Raw genomic sequence first — 18,577 nt, forward strand, 5'->3', positions numbered from 1 at the left:
CTCTCTCACACACAGTCTGTGTCTCTGTCTCTCTCTGCCATGCTGTCTCCCCTCCCTCCATTCATGCTGCCGTGTAGAGTGTGAGGCTACATTAACAACAATGTGTTAACCCTTGAGGGCTCAGACGAGTGCTAGTTCATCATTTAGCAGTAAGGCATTCCCTGGGAAATATCCCACCATCTGACTCTGCCACCTCAACCAAGCTTCACAATCATCATTGAGGGGTGGTGTGTGTGTGTGTGTGTGTGTGTGTGGGTGTGTGTGTGTGGGTGTGTGTGGAGTCTTTTGGCAAAAAAAAAAAAAAAATTCCCTGGAACCTAACACCCCCCCTATTTATATTAATTCTTATGGGGAAACTGGATTCGCTTAACATCATTTTGCTTAAAGTAGCATTTTTCAGGAACATAACTACAACGTTAAGCGAGGAGTTACTGTAACAAACATTATTTTCTGGTAACGTTGCAGATTTACTGTGGCCATAAGACATACAGTTTTTAGTTCTGTTACCTGTAAAATTTTGTAGGAAGTGTCATTCCTTTCTGTACTATCAGGTTCACCATTGTACCTCCTAGTGTTGTTCTCATTCAGTTTCTAGTTTGAAAAAGAAAGTGAATTTTTAAATGCTATCATTGAATTAAAATAAGTACATAATGAATAATTAAACAAATATTTACTGACAGAGGTGTTTGTCACAACAGGAGACTACTATAATTGAAAAAAATAGAGAAGGTGTTTTGTTATCCCTCCCTATTTGTTTACTTTGTGCACCTGGCAGCATTTTTTGAAAATGAGTAAATGCAATCTCCACTGTTTGGATGAGTCTTAAAGGAAAAAGGGGAGAGAATTCCTTTAAGAGTAGGAAAATGCAATAGTAAAACGGGATGAGTTGGGGGAATTCAGGGGAAGGTGCAGTTCCCAAATCACTTTTAACTCAGTGAATTGAAATGTTAATTACAAAAAGTATGTCCATTGAACAATTTTGTTATGCAAGCTAATTCACTCTCTCCCAAAATTGTTTGTTCTGCAGAGATATACAAAAAAGGAGCAGACCTGCCAAGTCAAAAAGGTGCCATTTAACATTATACCTTTCCACAGTAAAAAATAGGAGCCAAATATGTCCTTCAGACAAACCTGAAGTCTGGCTACACAACTCTGGAAAAATCTAACTGATGAAATAAAATTTTGGTTTTGGTTTCGGTTTCAGTTTCTGCTTCACAGCAGGGAGGCTCAGAAAAACCTGCCTGTAGCTAAGGAAACAGACCAAAATTATGAATTCTTCTGAAGCGAGTCACTCCTACCATGCCAGTGATCAAAATGTCTGCTCCCTAAGCTTTAAGAAAGTTGAAACCCCACTGTTAAGCACATGAGGACCTTCATGCACAGAAGGAGAATTGCGGGCCACAAGTCATTAGAAACACAGCATGTGGCATGTCGTCAACAAGCTATGCCCTGGGACTTTAAGTAATCTGAAAGGTAGAAAATTAGGTCATTACAAAACAAAATCCAGAGCACAAACCACAGTATGTTTTTAAGGAGTTATAACTCAGCCAAATGAAAAATAATTTTAATGCATCAGTGAAAGGCACATTTTTAAACCAGAAACTATGTCCCAGCCTTATTTCAAGTTCCCGTCTCCTCACTGAAGCACTCCAAAACAAAGTTCTTATGAAGGCAGATGTGTGTCACCCATGCTAATCTTCATTCCCAAAAGCTGCTGGTCCATTTTTAATCAAAATTTTCAACACAAATTCACTTCCAGGTTAGAACAAACGTGCAAAATTTCATCTTGAAATCCAAATGTTTGACAGTTTGTAGTGGGGTGGTTACCCGCTCCTGCCCTAAGGGGTTTAAAACAGCCCTGGAGGAGGGCTGTGGAAGGGCAAGTGGCCTGGGCTGACTGGGGGAGAAAGCAGGCTCAGCTGGGGCCACACCCCAATCAGGCCACAGCTGGCCTGTATAAAAAGGCTGGGAGCCAGGAGCTCAGCACTTTCTCCCTGCGCTCAGAGAGAAGGGCCTGGCTGCTAGGGAGCGTACCTAAGGTGGAGCAGGGCTGGGTGAAAGCAAGAGGAGCTCCGGCCTGGAAACCCCCCAGGCTGCAGGCCTAGGATAAGGCTAACTGGGTACTGGGGTTGCAAAGGGGCAGCCCACGGGTAGGCAGAGGCAGCAGGTCCGAACCCCTTCACCTGTGATGAGTGGCTGATACTACAGTCTGCCCCAGTGAATTGGGGCTAGATGGAGACTGGGCAGTAGCCAAGACTGAGGTGAAGTGGGGATAGTGGGTAGGGGCTCCCCAGGGAGGGGAAGACCCAGAACTGTGGGGGCACTGCCAGGGGGCAGTACCTAGAAAAAGGGGCACCGGGGTCCTGGGAGGGACACGGGGGCCAGCGGCAAGGCAGATCACCGGCCTGCAGAGGGCGCTCCAAGGCTGGCAGAGCTAATTCCCTGTGATGACCAGCAGGAGGCACCACAGGGGTGAGTCTGCACTGCTACACAGTTAAAAGCTATCAGAAAATGATCCTTTATAATGAAAACATTTATGCAACCTCACGAATAGGCAAGGCCACATATACTCCACAGCAAGCTAGTCCTAAATTCTGCACCAAAATCCCAACTTTCTGCAGCAGCTTCAGATACATTTTTAATATACTGTTTTTTAATGAATTAAATGTGAAAATAATCAATACTGCTGCACCTGCTTGTTTTGATACTAAGTTTGACTATGTTATCTGCACGTTTTCAGTGTGCCACAGATATTCATCTTTAAATTTCAATATTAGCAATGATTAAGATAAGTGGGACAGTTCAAACCTCTTAGAACTAGTGCTTCAAGTTGTGTGCAAATTCAAGGAGGTATTACTGCATCTCTTTACACTTGGTTTACATTTTCAAGTTTCATAACCATGTAAGCTAGGAAACGTATTTTGTTAAAATGAAAGTGGAGCTTCTTGAGCACAATTTTGCAGTCAGGCCCTGACCATAAGCAATACTACGCTTATAATAGTAACTGGGAAGGACATTTGTTTCAACACATACCCACAGATCCAAATCAAAGTTTTCTAAAAAAGTCATTTCAGACTATCCATGTTTATAGAACACAGTACATATTAGTGCAAGTAGACAGATCTCAATCAGAAATGAATCCAATACCAGAAGAGTTAAGTTAGTTTCCCGAACTGTTTTCTTTTTCTCATCTCTAGATTCTCTGCTTTGGGAGGCAGAACGACGTTTGCCTTTTGCTGACCGACCAGGAGAACGAGATCTGGATCTGCTACCACTGCGTCTGGAAGGAGAACTTGAAGAAGAATTGCTTTTTCGAGGTTTAAATGATGACACAGACTGAAAGAAATAGGAAACATTAAATACGATTTGTAAAGTTTTTGCTAAATGAAAGAATAAGCTGTCATATAAAAATACAATTAGACATAGTAATTTTAGCTGTTATTTCTCAATATATATTTGTACCATTGAAAACATCTAATACCTATAAAAATGTTTAAATATTTGTAGTAAATTTAGGACTCACTTTTCAGCTCTAGTAATTGAAGAGAGACTGTAGTAATGCAAAGTTTCCCTACTCAGCTAACATTCCACAAGACCAAGATGGAGGGACAATCTCATTAGTATTTAGTCCCTATTCTTCCATTTCTGGTTAATACTGAAGCAACTGAGGCAAGACAGGCTTGAGTATCTGGTTGCTTCAGGTCTCCTTAACCCTTGCCAAATTTGGGTGTAGACTTGGGTATAGCACAGAGACTGCACTAACAACACTCCTAGAGGCATGTAAAAATCAAGGTGTTCATGTCAGCTGCCTATGATACCACTGACTCTTCTAACAATCCCAGCAGGAATAAAAGGCTGCTTTCTGAGATCTTGTCTCAGATATTGCAGAGAATAGTTTTCAGAAATTTTCTGCCATCAGTACTCTCTCATTGAGTTCTGCAGAACTCTAACTTGTTTCCCCTGTTGTTCAGTGTGTACACAGCTCCCTGAGGAAAACTGAAATACAGTATTTTCAGTATGCTGATACCACCAGCTCTATTTCACTGTCATTGGTCCAACCAGTTCTGTTGGATGGCTTCTCCCTGACATTGTAGAGATTAGGATTACGGATGAGACCTAGCTGTTGCACTTCAGTAAAGATGCTACTACACTAACAGGAGAGCTTTTCCCATCGACAGACATACCACCTCTCATTGAGGTGGATTAACATGCTCCCCTCAACATAGCACTGTCTACACCAGAAAATTAGCTTGGTAGAAATGCATTGCTCAGTGATGTGGATTTTTCACATCCCTCAGTGACGTAGTTATACCCACTAGACCTCAGTCTAAAATAGAACTAAGGTAATCTGGGAGAAGCAACTATAAAATATGACATGACAACAATTATCTTCCCTTTAATGTAAGGTGTATACCTACTACTTGTTAAAGTTTGCATTGTGATGGTATGGTTGAATTCCCAGCTGCTGCTCAATGATCTTATTAGCAGCTGTGGTGAGGAAGACTCATCTATATTTGACCAGGAGACTGAAACCACTTCATTCAGATGTGAACTCTGTTACTTCGGCATTTATCACCCGACTATTACATTACTGCAGTGTGTTTTGCACAAGGCAACACACTTTAAGTCAGCGTGGAAACAGAGTGCTGTAGAATATGGCAGCCCATTTAAAAAGCAGTATTTCTCACTAAGAACACAACACCAATGTTTCAGGATCCACATTAGTTTCTGGATGGAGTTTAAGATATTGTTTTTCACATATAAAACTGTAAGGGTAAAGTTTTCAAAAGCACTTAAGATTGTATCTTCACTAGGAAAAAAGTATGTCTAAAGCTATGTCTACACTACCCAGCTTTTTGCGACATGGCCGGATCGCCAGCAAAACATTTGTCTTGGGGGGGGCGGGGAGAAAGAGTTTTGTCGTTCAATTGCCGGTGTAGACATTACATCACCCAAATAAGGTTATTTGATGTCCAATCCTAGTGAAGACAAGATAACCTATAGCTTTCGCACAATTTAGCAGGTTAAGTTGGTAGTCTATGCTAACTCAATTTTCTAATTTGTATTAAGAAACCACCTGTCTTTGATAATGACAAAGCCACAGTGATTTAGAGGCCTACATCCTATTGACTTTCAGTAAAAATTTAAATGTCTAAGTCATTTGGAAACTATTTGGAAATTTTATCCTCAATGGCTTGGGGACCTGCCTACTTGAAAAAGCACAGCTATTCGTTCCTGGGCTATGCTTCTGCAATTATAGTCAATAGAGGTGCATTAGTTGGAGGATAGTCAGTATAAAAGACTGTTGGTAGGACTTTCAGGGTGAGGATATTGCTTTTTAGATTTTTTTGATCAATGTACTTAATATTGTTTTGCTTCAATTTGTTAAATCTAAATCCCACCACTTGGGAGCAAAACTCTATTCAAAACACATCCAAGGCCCTAACTGATGACTGAGAAAATTCCCACTCAGTTCTGTGGTCATACAAATCATCTATGTTTACACAAGGAAAGTAAGGACCTGTAATTCACCAATGTGAAGCTCTGTTGTGAGAAACAGATTAAGATTTGTATCCTGTTTGTTATGTTTCTTATTCTTAGAAACCAATTGTTTTCAGGGTTCTGTTGCTAGAGGCTCTAACATACAGCAAACAAATCCTTTTAAGATGCATTAAAATACACATAAAGAAGAGTTAAAACATTTTTAAAATAAGTAAACTTTCATTCTAATAGCCTTCCTAATTTCCCATTTGAATAGTCTTTTATAGGGGGAAAACCTTTGCTTGGCAGTGACTCAGATGGTATCAAATACTCTTTTTATAGGAAAGCTAAGCTTTCAGGTTTTGTTTCTCAAATTCAATACTGCTTCTTCATAAGACAACAGATCACACACACAGGAGAGGCAAAAAGATGAGTACAAGATTTAAAAAAAAAAAATACAGCATTTGATATTTGTTCAGTTTCTGGAAAAAATAATCACTGGTACAGTATTTAGCACAAAATTCAGATACCTAATCTGGAGACAAATTTTTACCCATCACTTTTACTTTGCCCCTGGCATAGCAAAGTATTGCAAGGGCAAATCTATCGCACTTGGGTAAAACCAACCTAGTTAGACAAGATAGAAAAGTGATTAAAGATTATGGAAAAAACTAATTAGGAAGGGACTAGTAGTAGAAACCTTAGATTCTCTTCTCAGGACTTGTTCAGGACACAGTCAAGAAGATGTTAATATCCCTGATCCCTTTCTCTTCACCTGATCTGAACATATTTCAGGATCAGGAAAGAGGAGTTTCTTTGTCTCAAGAGTAGTGGTGAAAGCCATGATGGTGCTGCAGTTTTTTATTCCCTTCATTATCAAAATTGCTAAATGTTGCTCAGAAAAGCAGTGTTTAGAATAGAGAGCAACCTTGCCCCAAACTGAACGGAACAAGTTTTCACTAGTCCTCATACACATGCTTCCTATCATTTAAACATATTTTTCTTTCTAAAACAACTCTAACCTCATCAGGAGCCATAAGAAACCCCTAACAAACAGATTCCCATTTGAACAAAAAGAGTTCACATAATTCCTTTGACTCTTTGGTGTTGAGCAGCTATTTTAAATAACTTGCTTATAAATTAAAATGACCTTTCCTTCATCTTTCACCCACTTTAGACTATTTAAGACTTCAACAGAGAGTACAATTCAACATAATTCCACAAGTTACCAATGGTGGAAACTGAAATGTTGAGAGGATTCAGGAATTTTTACCACGATGTCATCTAATCATCCTTGGAATAAGCACCTGATAACACTGATAAAAATGCCTCATCCAAGTCTATAATACATAACCACAATTACCATCTCTAGTGGAGAATTCAGAATCCCGTTTTTCCCTTGTGCAACACAGCCAACCACAGAAGACAAGATTGCTATCTAAAAATTAGGCCTACCATTTGAAAGATCTTTTTAAAAAAAACACCTTTCAAGCCTTTACACATCAAAAACACACACACACACGGAAGTATACTTCCTTCCAATCTTTTGCAGCTCGCATGAAAGGGTCAAAATTAAGAAGTATCTTAAAGTACCATCAACTTAAAAACTACATCTAAAAAGGTTGTACCTTCTATCTGTAATGCTACAATGGAAATTTCTTCCTCCCAGTTTACTTTATGCATTTGATAGCACTTTGCGTCTATTCAGTTTTAGCATTCTGCTGATGTCAGTTGACTTCCTGTCTTATGCATTAGCACGTGGATATTACATACAAGGGAAACTCATAGGGAAGCCCTACAGGAAGGCATTCACAAGTAACAGCAACTGAACAAATTTAAGAGGCAAGTAGCAGGTACATGGCACACAGTAAGGAGGAGAAGGATGGGCCTGAGCATGTATGGTGTTATTCTCATCATCCCTAAGGACTCTACTAGTCATCATTGGAGCAGAATACCCTTACGAAAAGAGTATTTTTTTAATTGCTCTGTACATACTATTTAAAAAAAGGAGTATTTTAAACAAATTTAGATTTTGTTTTTTTTAAATTGGCTTAACTAGATTTTTGTTAAGTAACATCTAGCTAACAGCTCCGTAGGCAATTCCACAATTGTGTGGTACAGTCCTCTAATGGGAGTTCTATTTGTGGAATACTTGCAGGTCTGGGCCTTCATTTTCAGAATATATCACCAAGTTTTCTAGATAGCAAATTGGATCAAGGTTCTTAAAACTTTTAATATTGTACACATTTTGAACTTAGTCAAGACTTCAATATGGATTCTAAATATTGTTAATTATACACCTCTACCCCGATATAATGCGGCCCAATATAACACGAATTCGGATATAACGCGGAAAAGCAGTGATCCAGGGGGGCGGGGCTGCGCACTCTGGCAGATCAAAGCAAGTTGGATATAACGCGGTTTCATCTATAACGCAGTAAGATTTTTTGGCTCCCGAGGACAGCATTATATCGGGGTAGAGGTGTATAGACAAACACTTACCCTTATATCGCTTTCCCTCAACTCAAGCTCAGTTCCATCTTTGTATTGAACAGTGTAAAGGTGAGTGAGGTCATTATAGCTAGTTATTTGTACTTCATAATAGAGGACACTTCCTGGCCAACGACCCATCACCACCTCACCAGTCGCAAATCTTCTGTTTGGCATTTTCCAAAAAGAATCCTAAAAAAAAAAAAATTACATCAAATGACAAATTTAAGCCAGGCCTTCATTCCCACCTTTTCCCCTCTCCCCAATCTTTCTGTACAGAAGCACAATTGTGATGGACTATTCTGGAATGCAAAAATAAAGCATTCCAAATCTGTTGAATCTACATGTGTTATCCATATTATGCACCAAAACAAAATACCTATTTTAAAAGAACATTATTAAAATTGCCACATCAAGCAATCAGAATATAGGAAATACCAGAATTAAGGTTGCTTATGCAATTTTAATCTGCGTCTCCCCCAGAGAATATATTATGATACAGTCCTTAATAACATGACCACAAACTATTTTTTCCACAAGATCCCTCCCTCATTCAATGCACAGGATGGGTGGTACTCACTGAATGAGCAGCTATATTATCCTCATTGAATGACATACTGCCTCATTTAATACACATTATTGAAACTGCTGTGAAGACAGAATTATTAAATTTCCTCATGGGTTTTTCTATGGTGTACATCAGTGTTTCCCAAACTTGGGATGCCGCTTGTTTAGAGAAAGCCCCGGGTGGGCCGAGCCAGTTTGTTTACCTGCCGCATCCGCAGGTCCAGCCGATCGCGGCTCCCACTGGCCGCGTTTCGCTGCTCCTGACCAATGGGAGCTGCTGGAAGCAGCGGCCAGTATGTCCTTTGGCCCGCGCTGCTTCCCGCAGCTCTCATTGGCCTGGAGCAACGAACTGTGGCCAGTGGGAGCCGCGATCGGCCGGACCTCCAGACGCGGCAGGTAAACAAACCAGCCCGGCCCACCAGGGGCTTTCCCTACGCAAGCAGCCTCCCAAGTTTGGGAAACAGTGGTGAACATCATAATATCTGAGTGCTTTGCAAACATTTATTTATGTATTTTTACAATACTTATGAGATGAGGGGATGATTGTGTGTGGGCAGGTGCCAGGCAGCGGCCAGTTACGTGTCGCCTCTGCTATCCAGCAATCAGCTCTTTACGTGCTCCCCCTCTCGCTGTCCCCTCCCTGCTTTGCCCCTTCACCTCCCCCAACCCCTCCTCCATATCCCCCCGAGCAGAGCGCATCCCACTCCCAGCGCTGTGCAGAGAACCAGCCCCTCGTCAGAACGCTGAGCTCACCAACAGCCTGGCCGGCAGGCTCCTTCCTTCCCCCTTCTGCCTCTGGCTGGGCCGATGCCCTGGGAAAGCCCAAAACCATCTGGCCTGGGGCAATGGACAAGAGGAGCCAGGCCCTGCCTGTGCCAAAGTCCCGCACAGCGTTGGCACAAGGAAGCCTCTCTGCTAAGCTCTGGAATGGCGGGGGGGAGGGAGGAAGCGATTTCCAGCCTGTTCATGCCCTGAACCTGCAGGCTCCACAGCAGTCACCAGGCAGGGGCTTAGCACCCTCTTCACCCACCCCCCTCGCCAGGGCCATCCCTAGGCATATGCAGAATACGCAGCTGCGTAGGGCACCATGAAATTTGGGGCACCAAAGTGCCCCAAGTTTAATGGTGCCCTAGGCAGCTGCATGCTGCATACTCAGCAGCACCAGCTCTGGCGGCCAGCCCTAACCCCCAACCCGCCCCCCGCGGGCTGCAGCCACTGCAAGGGCAGGGCCATCCCTACGGGGGCTGTGGAGCCCGGGAAAAGTCCCTCCGCCCCGCCTCTTCGTCTTCCCCCCGACTCTGCCTCCAGCCCGCCCCCATTCCACCTCTTCCCTCAGTGATGGATGCAGCCTGGAGGATTAGCAGGGGGCCTGCGCCAGCAGCAGGGGTCAGGCCCGATCCCGCACTCACCAGCAGAAAGCAGAGCAACCCAGCCTCAGCCCGCTCCACTCTGCCAGGTCTCAGCCACGTTGCTCCGCTTCCCGCTGCCGGTGAGTGGTCCTTCCCCTCCCCCAAGCAACACGGCTGGGGGGGGGGGAAGCAGAGCGGGCTGGGGCCAGGTCGTTCCACTTCTCACTACCGGTGAGTGTGGTGGGCGGTCCTTACCCCAACCCCCCCACCCAAGCAACACAGCTGGGGCTGGGAGAGTGGAGTAGGCTGGGTCACTCCACTTCCTGCTGCCAGTGCCAACCTCCTCACTAATCCCCAGGGCCCCATGTGGGACCCCCCAAAGCAGCCCCCCACAGCTCCTGCCTCTGCGATTCTTCAGCCCTTGAGCATGAGCACCCCCCTCACCCCCACGTAGGGCACCATAATTTATAGGGATGGGGCTGCCCCTCACCCTGGATCCTGCCTCCAGGGAGCACGGGGCTGCTCTTTCCCCTAAGCACCTTCCTCTGCTGAGCCACCTCTCTGGCCAGTTCGTTGAAGCCCCTGCAGTCAGGTTCCCTGGGCCCTGGTGCATACTGCATCCTTAGAACTTAACTCCTTCCTGCCCAGCCTGTAGATGGAGATTACTGGGTTATGTCGGTGGCCAGCAGCAGCCTGGAGGTGTTAGCTGCCTTTCAATACTGTGTGGGCAGGAAGGGAAAAACTGCTTCTAGCCACGCGGGGGACAGGGAAGAGATGAGCTCTGAAAGACACGGGCCAGGTCATCCCTCCCCATCCACAGCTGGAAGCAGCTCCCATTCCTCCTGCACAGTGCCAAAAGGCTTCTGCTGGCCACATTCTATGTATTGCCTCGGGAAGACCAGGTACCAGGAGAGGCGGGTCCATCCCGGGGGCCCCAGCCAGGCATGGAGGGCAGAGAGCACCAGCCAGGTAGAGTTTGGTCACTTGGTCAACTCCCCTCCCCACTCCACAGTATGAGCAAGAGGTACCGGAGTGTGCGTGTCAACCCTCCCCGTGTGAGCACTAAAGCATTGAAGATAAGAAGGTAAATAAAATGAATCCAACTACGAAGTATTTCTTTTTAACGGGGGCTCAGACAACTTGATGTTAATTTGAATGTTTGTACTGTTTAGTTCTGACTGACTGCCATTGAACGACTAATTTTACCAGGTGTTCTGTATTCAGCATAGGAGAATATGGTCACCCTAGTCAAAAGTATCCACTATTTTTGGGTGCCCAATTTGAGGACACCCCCCCCCCCCCCCCCAGGGCCTGATTTCCCCCTCAAGTACTTAGCATTATATAGCACAGAGGTGGCCAAACTGTGGCCCATGAGTCGCATGCAGCTCTTTTACAGTCAAAGTCCGGCTCACGGCCCCCTCCTCCCCCCACATACACTTTCCACCATTCTCTGCCTACCAGACTGGGTAGAAGGAGGGGAAGCTCAGGGCTTCTGCCAGAGACCACTACTGCCTACTGAGGGGGGAGGGCACAATTTAAAGGTTTGCCCCCACAACAGTTTGAGTCATGTTTCCTTCCCCTCCCCCCCAACAGCAACCCCCCCCCCCCCACCCTCAGCAGCCAATCCCTGCATCTCCCGGGAGTTAGCTCCGCCTGCAGAGGCAAGAGCAAACAGCTGGGAGCTGCAGAGTGGGGCTGCTGCTTTAGCTCTCTGGGGAGAGGCAACAGCAAAAGCAGTGGCTCTCCCTGCAGCTCCCAGCTCTTTGCAGCCCTGGGGAGAGGCAGCGGCAGCTCCCTGCCGGCTTGCTCCAGCAGCTGCCACGTAGGGTGGGGGCCCGACAGCACCATGGGAACAAGCAGGGCCAGCAAAGCCTGGCAAAAATCGGGAGGGGTGTGATCCTATGGGTCGCCTCTGGCTTCTACCCAGCAGGGAGGGATTCTTGGGGCTTCAACCCCACAGGGCATGCCTGCCGGGGCTCAAGGCTTCAGCAGAAGTGGGGCTGAAGCCCCAAGACACACACCCCCAGGCTGAAGCCCTGAGACACAGCAGGCACTTCTTGCGCGGCTGAAGCCCTGAGACCTAGCAAGTGCACCTCGGCTCTTCAACTTCTGAAGACTGTTGTATGTGGCTTGGTGGGCCACCCTTGATATAGCCTTTTATATGTTCAAAGAACAGCAATCATTGACTTAAGTTACAGCTGCAAGTGATCAGCAGTTCTGCAAATCAGACCTCTCCCTCTTCTTCTCCCCAGTTGGGCACCCAGAAAATGAAGAACACATAATTAATTACAACCTCTGAAAGTCTGGTTTAAGTAACCTGAGTAGCATCACATACTCTATGGCAACGGCAATAGTGCCGGGTTTACAATAACGCCAGTGGTGCCATGGAGCCGAGCCCATGCTCTGCCCTGAGACCCCATTGGCTCCCCACACCTATTACTTGCTCCTCTCGGCCTGCCTGCAGGCCAGCCAAGGACTCCTCTCTTCCCCCTGGACCGGACCACAGTGCACTTCTGGCTCCAGGCAGTCTCTGCTTCCCACAACCTGTGGGGCCCTGTCTGTCTCCCCGGAGCTGAGCTGCCTGGGACTAGTGCAGAAGGCTGGTCAGTCTTGGCAGTCAGCGGGGCGGGGGGCTTGGCTGGGCCCCTCCAGGCAAGTGGGTCCTTAGGGAGCCCAGCCGAGGTAGGCCCTGGCCTGGCTGATCGCGCCAGACACAGCTGCCTCCTAGCGGGACCAGTGAGTGCAGCCAGTAGGCAGGGAGTGGGTCTCTGTGTGGTGGTGCTGGGCTGTGAGAAGGCATGGAAGATCTGTGTGTGTTGGGGCACTAGGGAGTGGAGGCTCTGAGGGGGGTGCTGGACAGTTGTGGTGAGGCTGTGGGCAGAGCTGGTATTGTGCATTTGTGGGAGGGTCTCGGGGGAGGGTGCTGGGCATAGCGAGTTGGGGGGAGGGCCCCCCTCTGGCCATAGGGAGTCGAGGAGGTATTGGGTTGGGCAGCTGTGTGGCGCAGCACAGGTCCACTACTGACAGGAAGGGACAAGCTGACAGCACAGGGCTGGGCAGGACATTCTGCGTGTGGCAAAAAATAGTGCCCTTGCACTGGGCTGGGCAGAGCAGGGCCACCCCTGCCATACCATGCCCCTGGCTGGCCCCTCACTCCAGGGACCAATCTCCATGCACCATGATCCATTGCCCCCATGGGGGCCCACAAATATATTTGGCACTGGGCCCACAAAAGGTTAATCTGGCCCTGAACGGCAAGGATAGAGTCCTGTTCTCCAGGGTGACATTGAACTGTCTTAACCATGAGACTATCGTTCTGTTCCTGCAATCCTTTGCCTCAATCACAATACACCTTCCAACTCTGTAACAAATGAAGCAGGGGGTTCTACAAGTCACAAATCTCCTTCACCACACAACCTCCAGAGCAGGTGTACCTTGTGCCCTAAATGAGGCAGTGCTTCTGTGGGAACATATAGTATGTGAACATGTAATTAGAGACTATCATTATGCATATACTCCTCCCAAAGGGGCCAAATTAAGGTTGTGTGGACCTTTCTTAATTAGGCAGCTTGTGATATAAACAGATGTTCATTTTGTTTTCTCTCCACTATTCCAACATAGGAGACCATCTGATTGAAGTCCTAGAATGAAATCATCAATTCCAGGAATTTCCTATTCCAGGTGATCTTCACTTTTGTTGAGTTCATGGATGCCACAATCAAGGGAGTTACAGATCCTCTACCTTCAGATTCCAGTTATTTGAATGATAAGTCATGCTAGTAGTATGGACAAGATCACTTCACCACACTGCTGAGTAAAGCCAGTGGACAGTGTGGTAAAAAGGTTTATAGGGTTAGGTCACAGTGATCATATGCTTCAAGAGAGGTGGACAGAAAATAGAAGTTCTACTGGCATCGGCAGTGTACAAAATCACTCTGCTGCATCCCTGAGAAAGACCAATAAAGGTAAAACAGCAGAATAAACAAGGCCACACAAACACATACTGAGGGAGCCAGAAGAACAAAATATTTAATACGCTAGATTGCCAGGCTTACCTACAAGAATGGTTAAACTAATTCCGATACTGTACATCCAATTTATTTGAAGGTATTGGATTTGTTTTTTGCGTTATCCCACCCCCAACCTCTTTCTGTGAGAGCTCAGGATCCAATGCTGATAGCCCAAAAGGGGTGATGATCTTGAGGATGATTTCAAATTAGAGAGCCATCAGAAGTTTCAGAGCTGGTTAGGAGGCACTGCTACTCTGGTGCTGACTGACATATGCATAAAGTAATCTAGAGAGACTATGAATATTCAGAGACAACACATACAGGAGGCCTCCTGCCCTTCTTACTGACCTGATCTTTGGACTAGCTATGGGTAGTCATACCTCACATCAGGAGAGTAACAGGCAGGAAAATGCTTTCCAGAAGACCAGGTCCTACCACCAAAATGTTACCCTTACGCAACTTAATGCCTCCTTGCACTCTTGCTGCTGTGGAGTGCAAAAAGAGCTATAGCCCCTTTGAACCACTGAATGGACATCCAAGAATACTGTCTTCCCTCAGAATCCTTTAGTACCCCATCTCCCTACCGGGACTGAAGGGAGAAATAAAACTGAAAAACCTTTCCTGTTTGGAAATGTTGGGAAAACTCCAAAGGAACCCACTGCTTTGCCATATTGAGGAGAAACACTGAGGAGAGTTGAGCATTTGTGCATTATTCTATGCATACTAGAAGACAGAGACAGTTTTTCAGAAGACAGAAGGTAAAGAGAGATTCTCCATACTTTGAAAATCAGGAAGAACATGTCAGTAGTCATGTCTAATGGATCAGCAGGTATTCACGAAGGAGAAGTTAGTTTTATGTTCAAACACTCTGTAAAAATAAACTATGACAGATAATTTTAGGACCACCATTTCCACTGTTTGTCTGGCTACTTGTCTTGCACATGTAAATGCTGACATCTACCACCATTTTAACCATTGTGTAATCTGAACCTGATTAGGTAACATGATTAAGTTAAGGTAACATGCGTCTGACGAAGTGGGTATTCACCCACAAAAGCTTATGCTCCAATACATCTGTTAGTCTATAAGGTACCACAGGACTCTTTGTTGCTTTTTACAGATCCAGACTAACAGCTACCCCTCTGATACATGATTAAGTTAAAGTATCAGCAGTCAATGGGACCTTGTCCATACTATTGTTCCCACCATTGCTAACAGCGGTGAACATTTTTAATGAAGAGTGGCTGTCTCTATGCTAGATTATGTCATCAGTCCTCCTTCGGTCAACGTGTACTCTAGCTGCTCTTCAAATTGCCTTTTGCATTTTACAGTTTCACAGTGCAGTTTCCAGGTCATGGACTGTACAGTACTTAAATAATATTTAATCACCCTTTAGGAAAAGCTCTCCACAATACTCACTAAGGCACAGCCGTCAATGGAAGAAGTGCTCATAGTACATAAAGTTAAGCACATATGTAAGTTTTTGTACAATTGGGGCCTAGGAGATTGTGTTTGCCCATACCATCAAGAAAAGCTGAATACAAAAACTTCAGGCCTAATCATCATTATACTTACAATCTAGAATTATTTGTATAGTGCCAATGTAGGGATTTGATTAGGAAGAATGGAATAAGCAAGCTAACTGTTTAAGAACTAAGAAGAGTAAAATATTATCTTAATACTATTTTTTAAAAGTCAGATTATACACGTTTACATATAGTTTAATGCACTTACAAAATTTGGAAAATAAAATGTATTTGCAAGCAAACATAAATAGGCTTAGAGCAAAAACAAAACAATACTTTGATCTGAATTTAACTATCCTTATCTTCTATATACCAAAAGAGTATAGTAAATAGTTGGGTGTCAAGTCAAAAAAAATCAATTAGTGTGACTACCACAGAAGTATTTTACATAGTATCTTTCAAACCAGCCTTATAAAAAAAATAGGTTACCTAATTTCTTGCCAGTGTTAAGGGATACAGACAAAGAAGAAAAGACAACACCACCACTCCATCTCCCCATTTCTATACAGTATTTAAATCTTAAATTGAAAAGGAACTGAAAATGACCGTCACTGACAACTACTAAATGCCCAACTGAAGAGAAAAATCTGTCAGCCATTGCAAAGCAAATCTTGAAGATATTAGAGAAGAAAACGAGCATTCGTCCCCTTTAAATATACTTTCAACCAGAAGCATTCAAAATGGAGGGAAAACGTCATAATTTAAACTTTTCCCATTTAACTTGATAGAAACGCGTCGATGATAAATGGCTTGAGCACGACCTGGACATGTAACAGATCGCACGTTTGTTTTGGGGCTCGGGAACCCTCCCCTGGCAGTGCGAGTAAAGAGGAAACGATCCCGGGACCATCACTTTCCTCTCCAGCTCCCCGCAGCCGCACTTGCGCGCGATGTGAAGTCTCGCTCGTTTGTTTCGCAGCGTCCCGCGCGCCCCAGTCCCCAGCCCGCCCGCGCCTCGCTTGTTAGCCCGGAACAGGCGAGGGACTCAGTCGTCGTCCGGCTCTGGGGAGGGGATGACCCCCCCCCCCCCCCCCCGACACCGGCTCGCCCCCGAGGGGAGCCGACCCGTCTCGCGCGCTGGGGAGGGCGCCACACGCCTGTTTTCATGGACGCTTCAGTTCGCGGGGCTCCGTGTGGCAGGGAGGCGAGGGCGGGTAACGGAACCTGTCCCCGCCCGCTCTGAGATGCGAACGCCACTAGCGGGATGTTAGCGAGCGAAACAAACAAGCGCGAGAGAGGTCAGGGAGGGAAGGACAGGACGGGCCGGGCCGGGCCGGGAGGGGAAGCAGCAGTTTAACAGCGGACCCAGAAGCACAGAGAGAAACGTCTGGGCATCGCGAGGCCCGCAGCGTGGGGGAGGGGATGGGAGGAAGCGACTGGACGCTGCCCTTCCTCCCGGGAAAGCCGCTGTGGGGGTGTGTCCTGGTCCCCGGCTGCCCTCGCTCCCGGATCCTTACCTGGGCTGCCGCCCCCACCTGGCCTGGCAGGAATCGCCTCTGCGACACGGCAGGAGCCGGGGCCGAGCGGACCGGACAATCAACGAGCTACGAAAACCACCACCCTGAGCGACGGTTACAGGGCCGCTGGCGCGCGATGCTTCGGCCGCAGCCCCGCCCCTTCCTGCGAGCTGTTGGGCGCCAACAGTCCCCATTGGCCAGCTCGCCGGGTTCGAATCGCAACCGAGACACGGAATTGGCTACGAGTCGGTGGCGCGTTCCACCCTTTTGTGCCCCTGTCGGGCCCTCCAAGTGACTGAGCTGTCCCAGGCCAGCGGGGAGCTGCAGGGCCGAGTTCACCCCCCCCGGGAAGGGAAACTTCAGCCTCGCTCACCGGGACCCTCAAATCCTAGCCCCTCCCCCGGGCTCTGCCTCCTTGGCGGGTGGAGGAGACAGATTCCCACACAGGACACCAGACCCTCCACCTTTCCCTCTTCTGTCAGAGCTAGGCACCTGCCACTGGGGTTGCCAATCCTCCGAGATTGGCCTGGAGTCTCCAGGAATTAAAGATTATGGCATGTGATGAAATCTCCAGGAATACATCCAATCAAAATTGGCAACCCTACCTGCCACTAACCCGGGGGGAAGGGAAATGGAGACTGACTCAGCGAAGGGAGAGGAAATACCTAAACAGCTGAAAATGGTTTCACTGGTTAAAAAGAGCTTATGCTGCTTGCAGAGGTGGTATTTTTTATGTCAACTCTGGTCAGCAATAAAGCCTCTTCACCATATACACTGCAGCAGCACACCTCTATGGATACAGCTGTGCAGCTGCAGCACTGTATGTATAGACATAAGACACAACTGTTCCTGTTCCCCAGAGACAAAGAGTAGATCAGGCCTTTTACATGTAAAGAAAAAAAACCCACACAGACAAATCTGAAATCTTCAGGAGAGAAAGATGGTTTGCTCATCTGCCCGCTCATCTGCCCTAGCATTATTCCAAGTACTGATTTAGGGGGATCAATTGCTGACAATCTTTGACAGCAACAGGTTCATTTCCCCAGCCAGAGCTTGGCCTATTCTCCACTAATGTTCCAAAACATAAGATTGACAAGCATTTTACTAATAGGTTTTATCTACATCCTCTGATGATGGAAAAGGGTGAGGGACAATCTCAGCACATGGGAAAAACTTCACAAACAAAGACATCATGCTAAAGTAGTTTACGTCAAGTTAAAGCTTGTGGAAGGGTTCCGGTAAAGGAACACAAGGTTTGGGATGGAATATGGTTTTAGGGAAAGCTCTGGAATAGTTCTGTGTATGACACTCATTTTAGCTCCATATTTAGCTCCATTCTGTACAGCCTTTGTATTAAACACTTTTCTAAACAGTCAGTACATCACAGCAGCAAATGGAAGTATATCCAAAATTCTGACTCATAGAACCAAGTTTGAGGACTATATAGAGGTTATAGACATTAATTAATTTAGGTTTTTATTTATCACTCAGTCATGTAGTAACTTCCTAGTCCCGGGAGCTCTATTTTTTGGAAACTAGTACCTCATAAAATTGTACACAAGAAGGTATACGCATCAGGGCTGTATCTAACTGATTCTCATTTAATCGCATTCGTCTGTGAGCTGCAACTGTAATAAGCTCATCAAGTATCATGAGAATTGGTAATACTGTCTAAAGTTCAAGTGATACTAAAAGCT

The 18,577-nt window shown here is 45.9% G+C and overlaps 1 protein-coding gene across 2 annotated transcripts in view; it reads right to left on the reverse strand.

Annotated features, from left to right (window-relative positions):
• The window catches only part of LBR (lamin B receptor), a 43,205-nt gene extending 26,180 nt beyond the window's left edge, over positions 1 to 17,025 (reverse strand). For both annotated transcript variants that reach the window (XM_054023012.1, XM_054023011.1), the window contains exons 1-4: positions 16,881 to 17,025; positions 7,984 to 8,163; positions 3,148 to 3,336; positions 508 to 591 (exon numbers count right to left, since the gene is read on the reverse strand). In XM_054023012.1, coding sequence (XP_053878987.1) covers positions 508 to 591; positions 3,148 to 3,336; positions 7,984 to 8,148 — 438 coding nt within the window. In that variant the 5' untranslated portion in view covers positions 8,149 to 8,163; positions 16,881 to 17,025. The remainder of the gene's footprint in view (positions 1 to 507; positions 592 to 3,147; positions 3,337 to 7,983; positions 8,164 to 16,880) is intronic.
• Between the last annotated feature and the right edge of the window lie 1,552 nt (positions 17,026 to 18,577).

This window comes from Malaclemys terrapin, chromosome 3 (genome assembly GCF_027887155.1).
Source record: "Malaclemys terrapin pileata isolate rMalTer1 chromosome 3, rMalTer1.hap1, whole genome shotgun sequence".
In the NCBI taxonomy this organism is placed as follows: domain Eukaryota; kingdom Metazoa; phylum Chordata; order Testudines; family Emydidae; genus Malaclemys; species Malaclemys terrapin.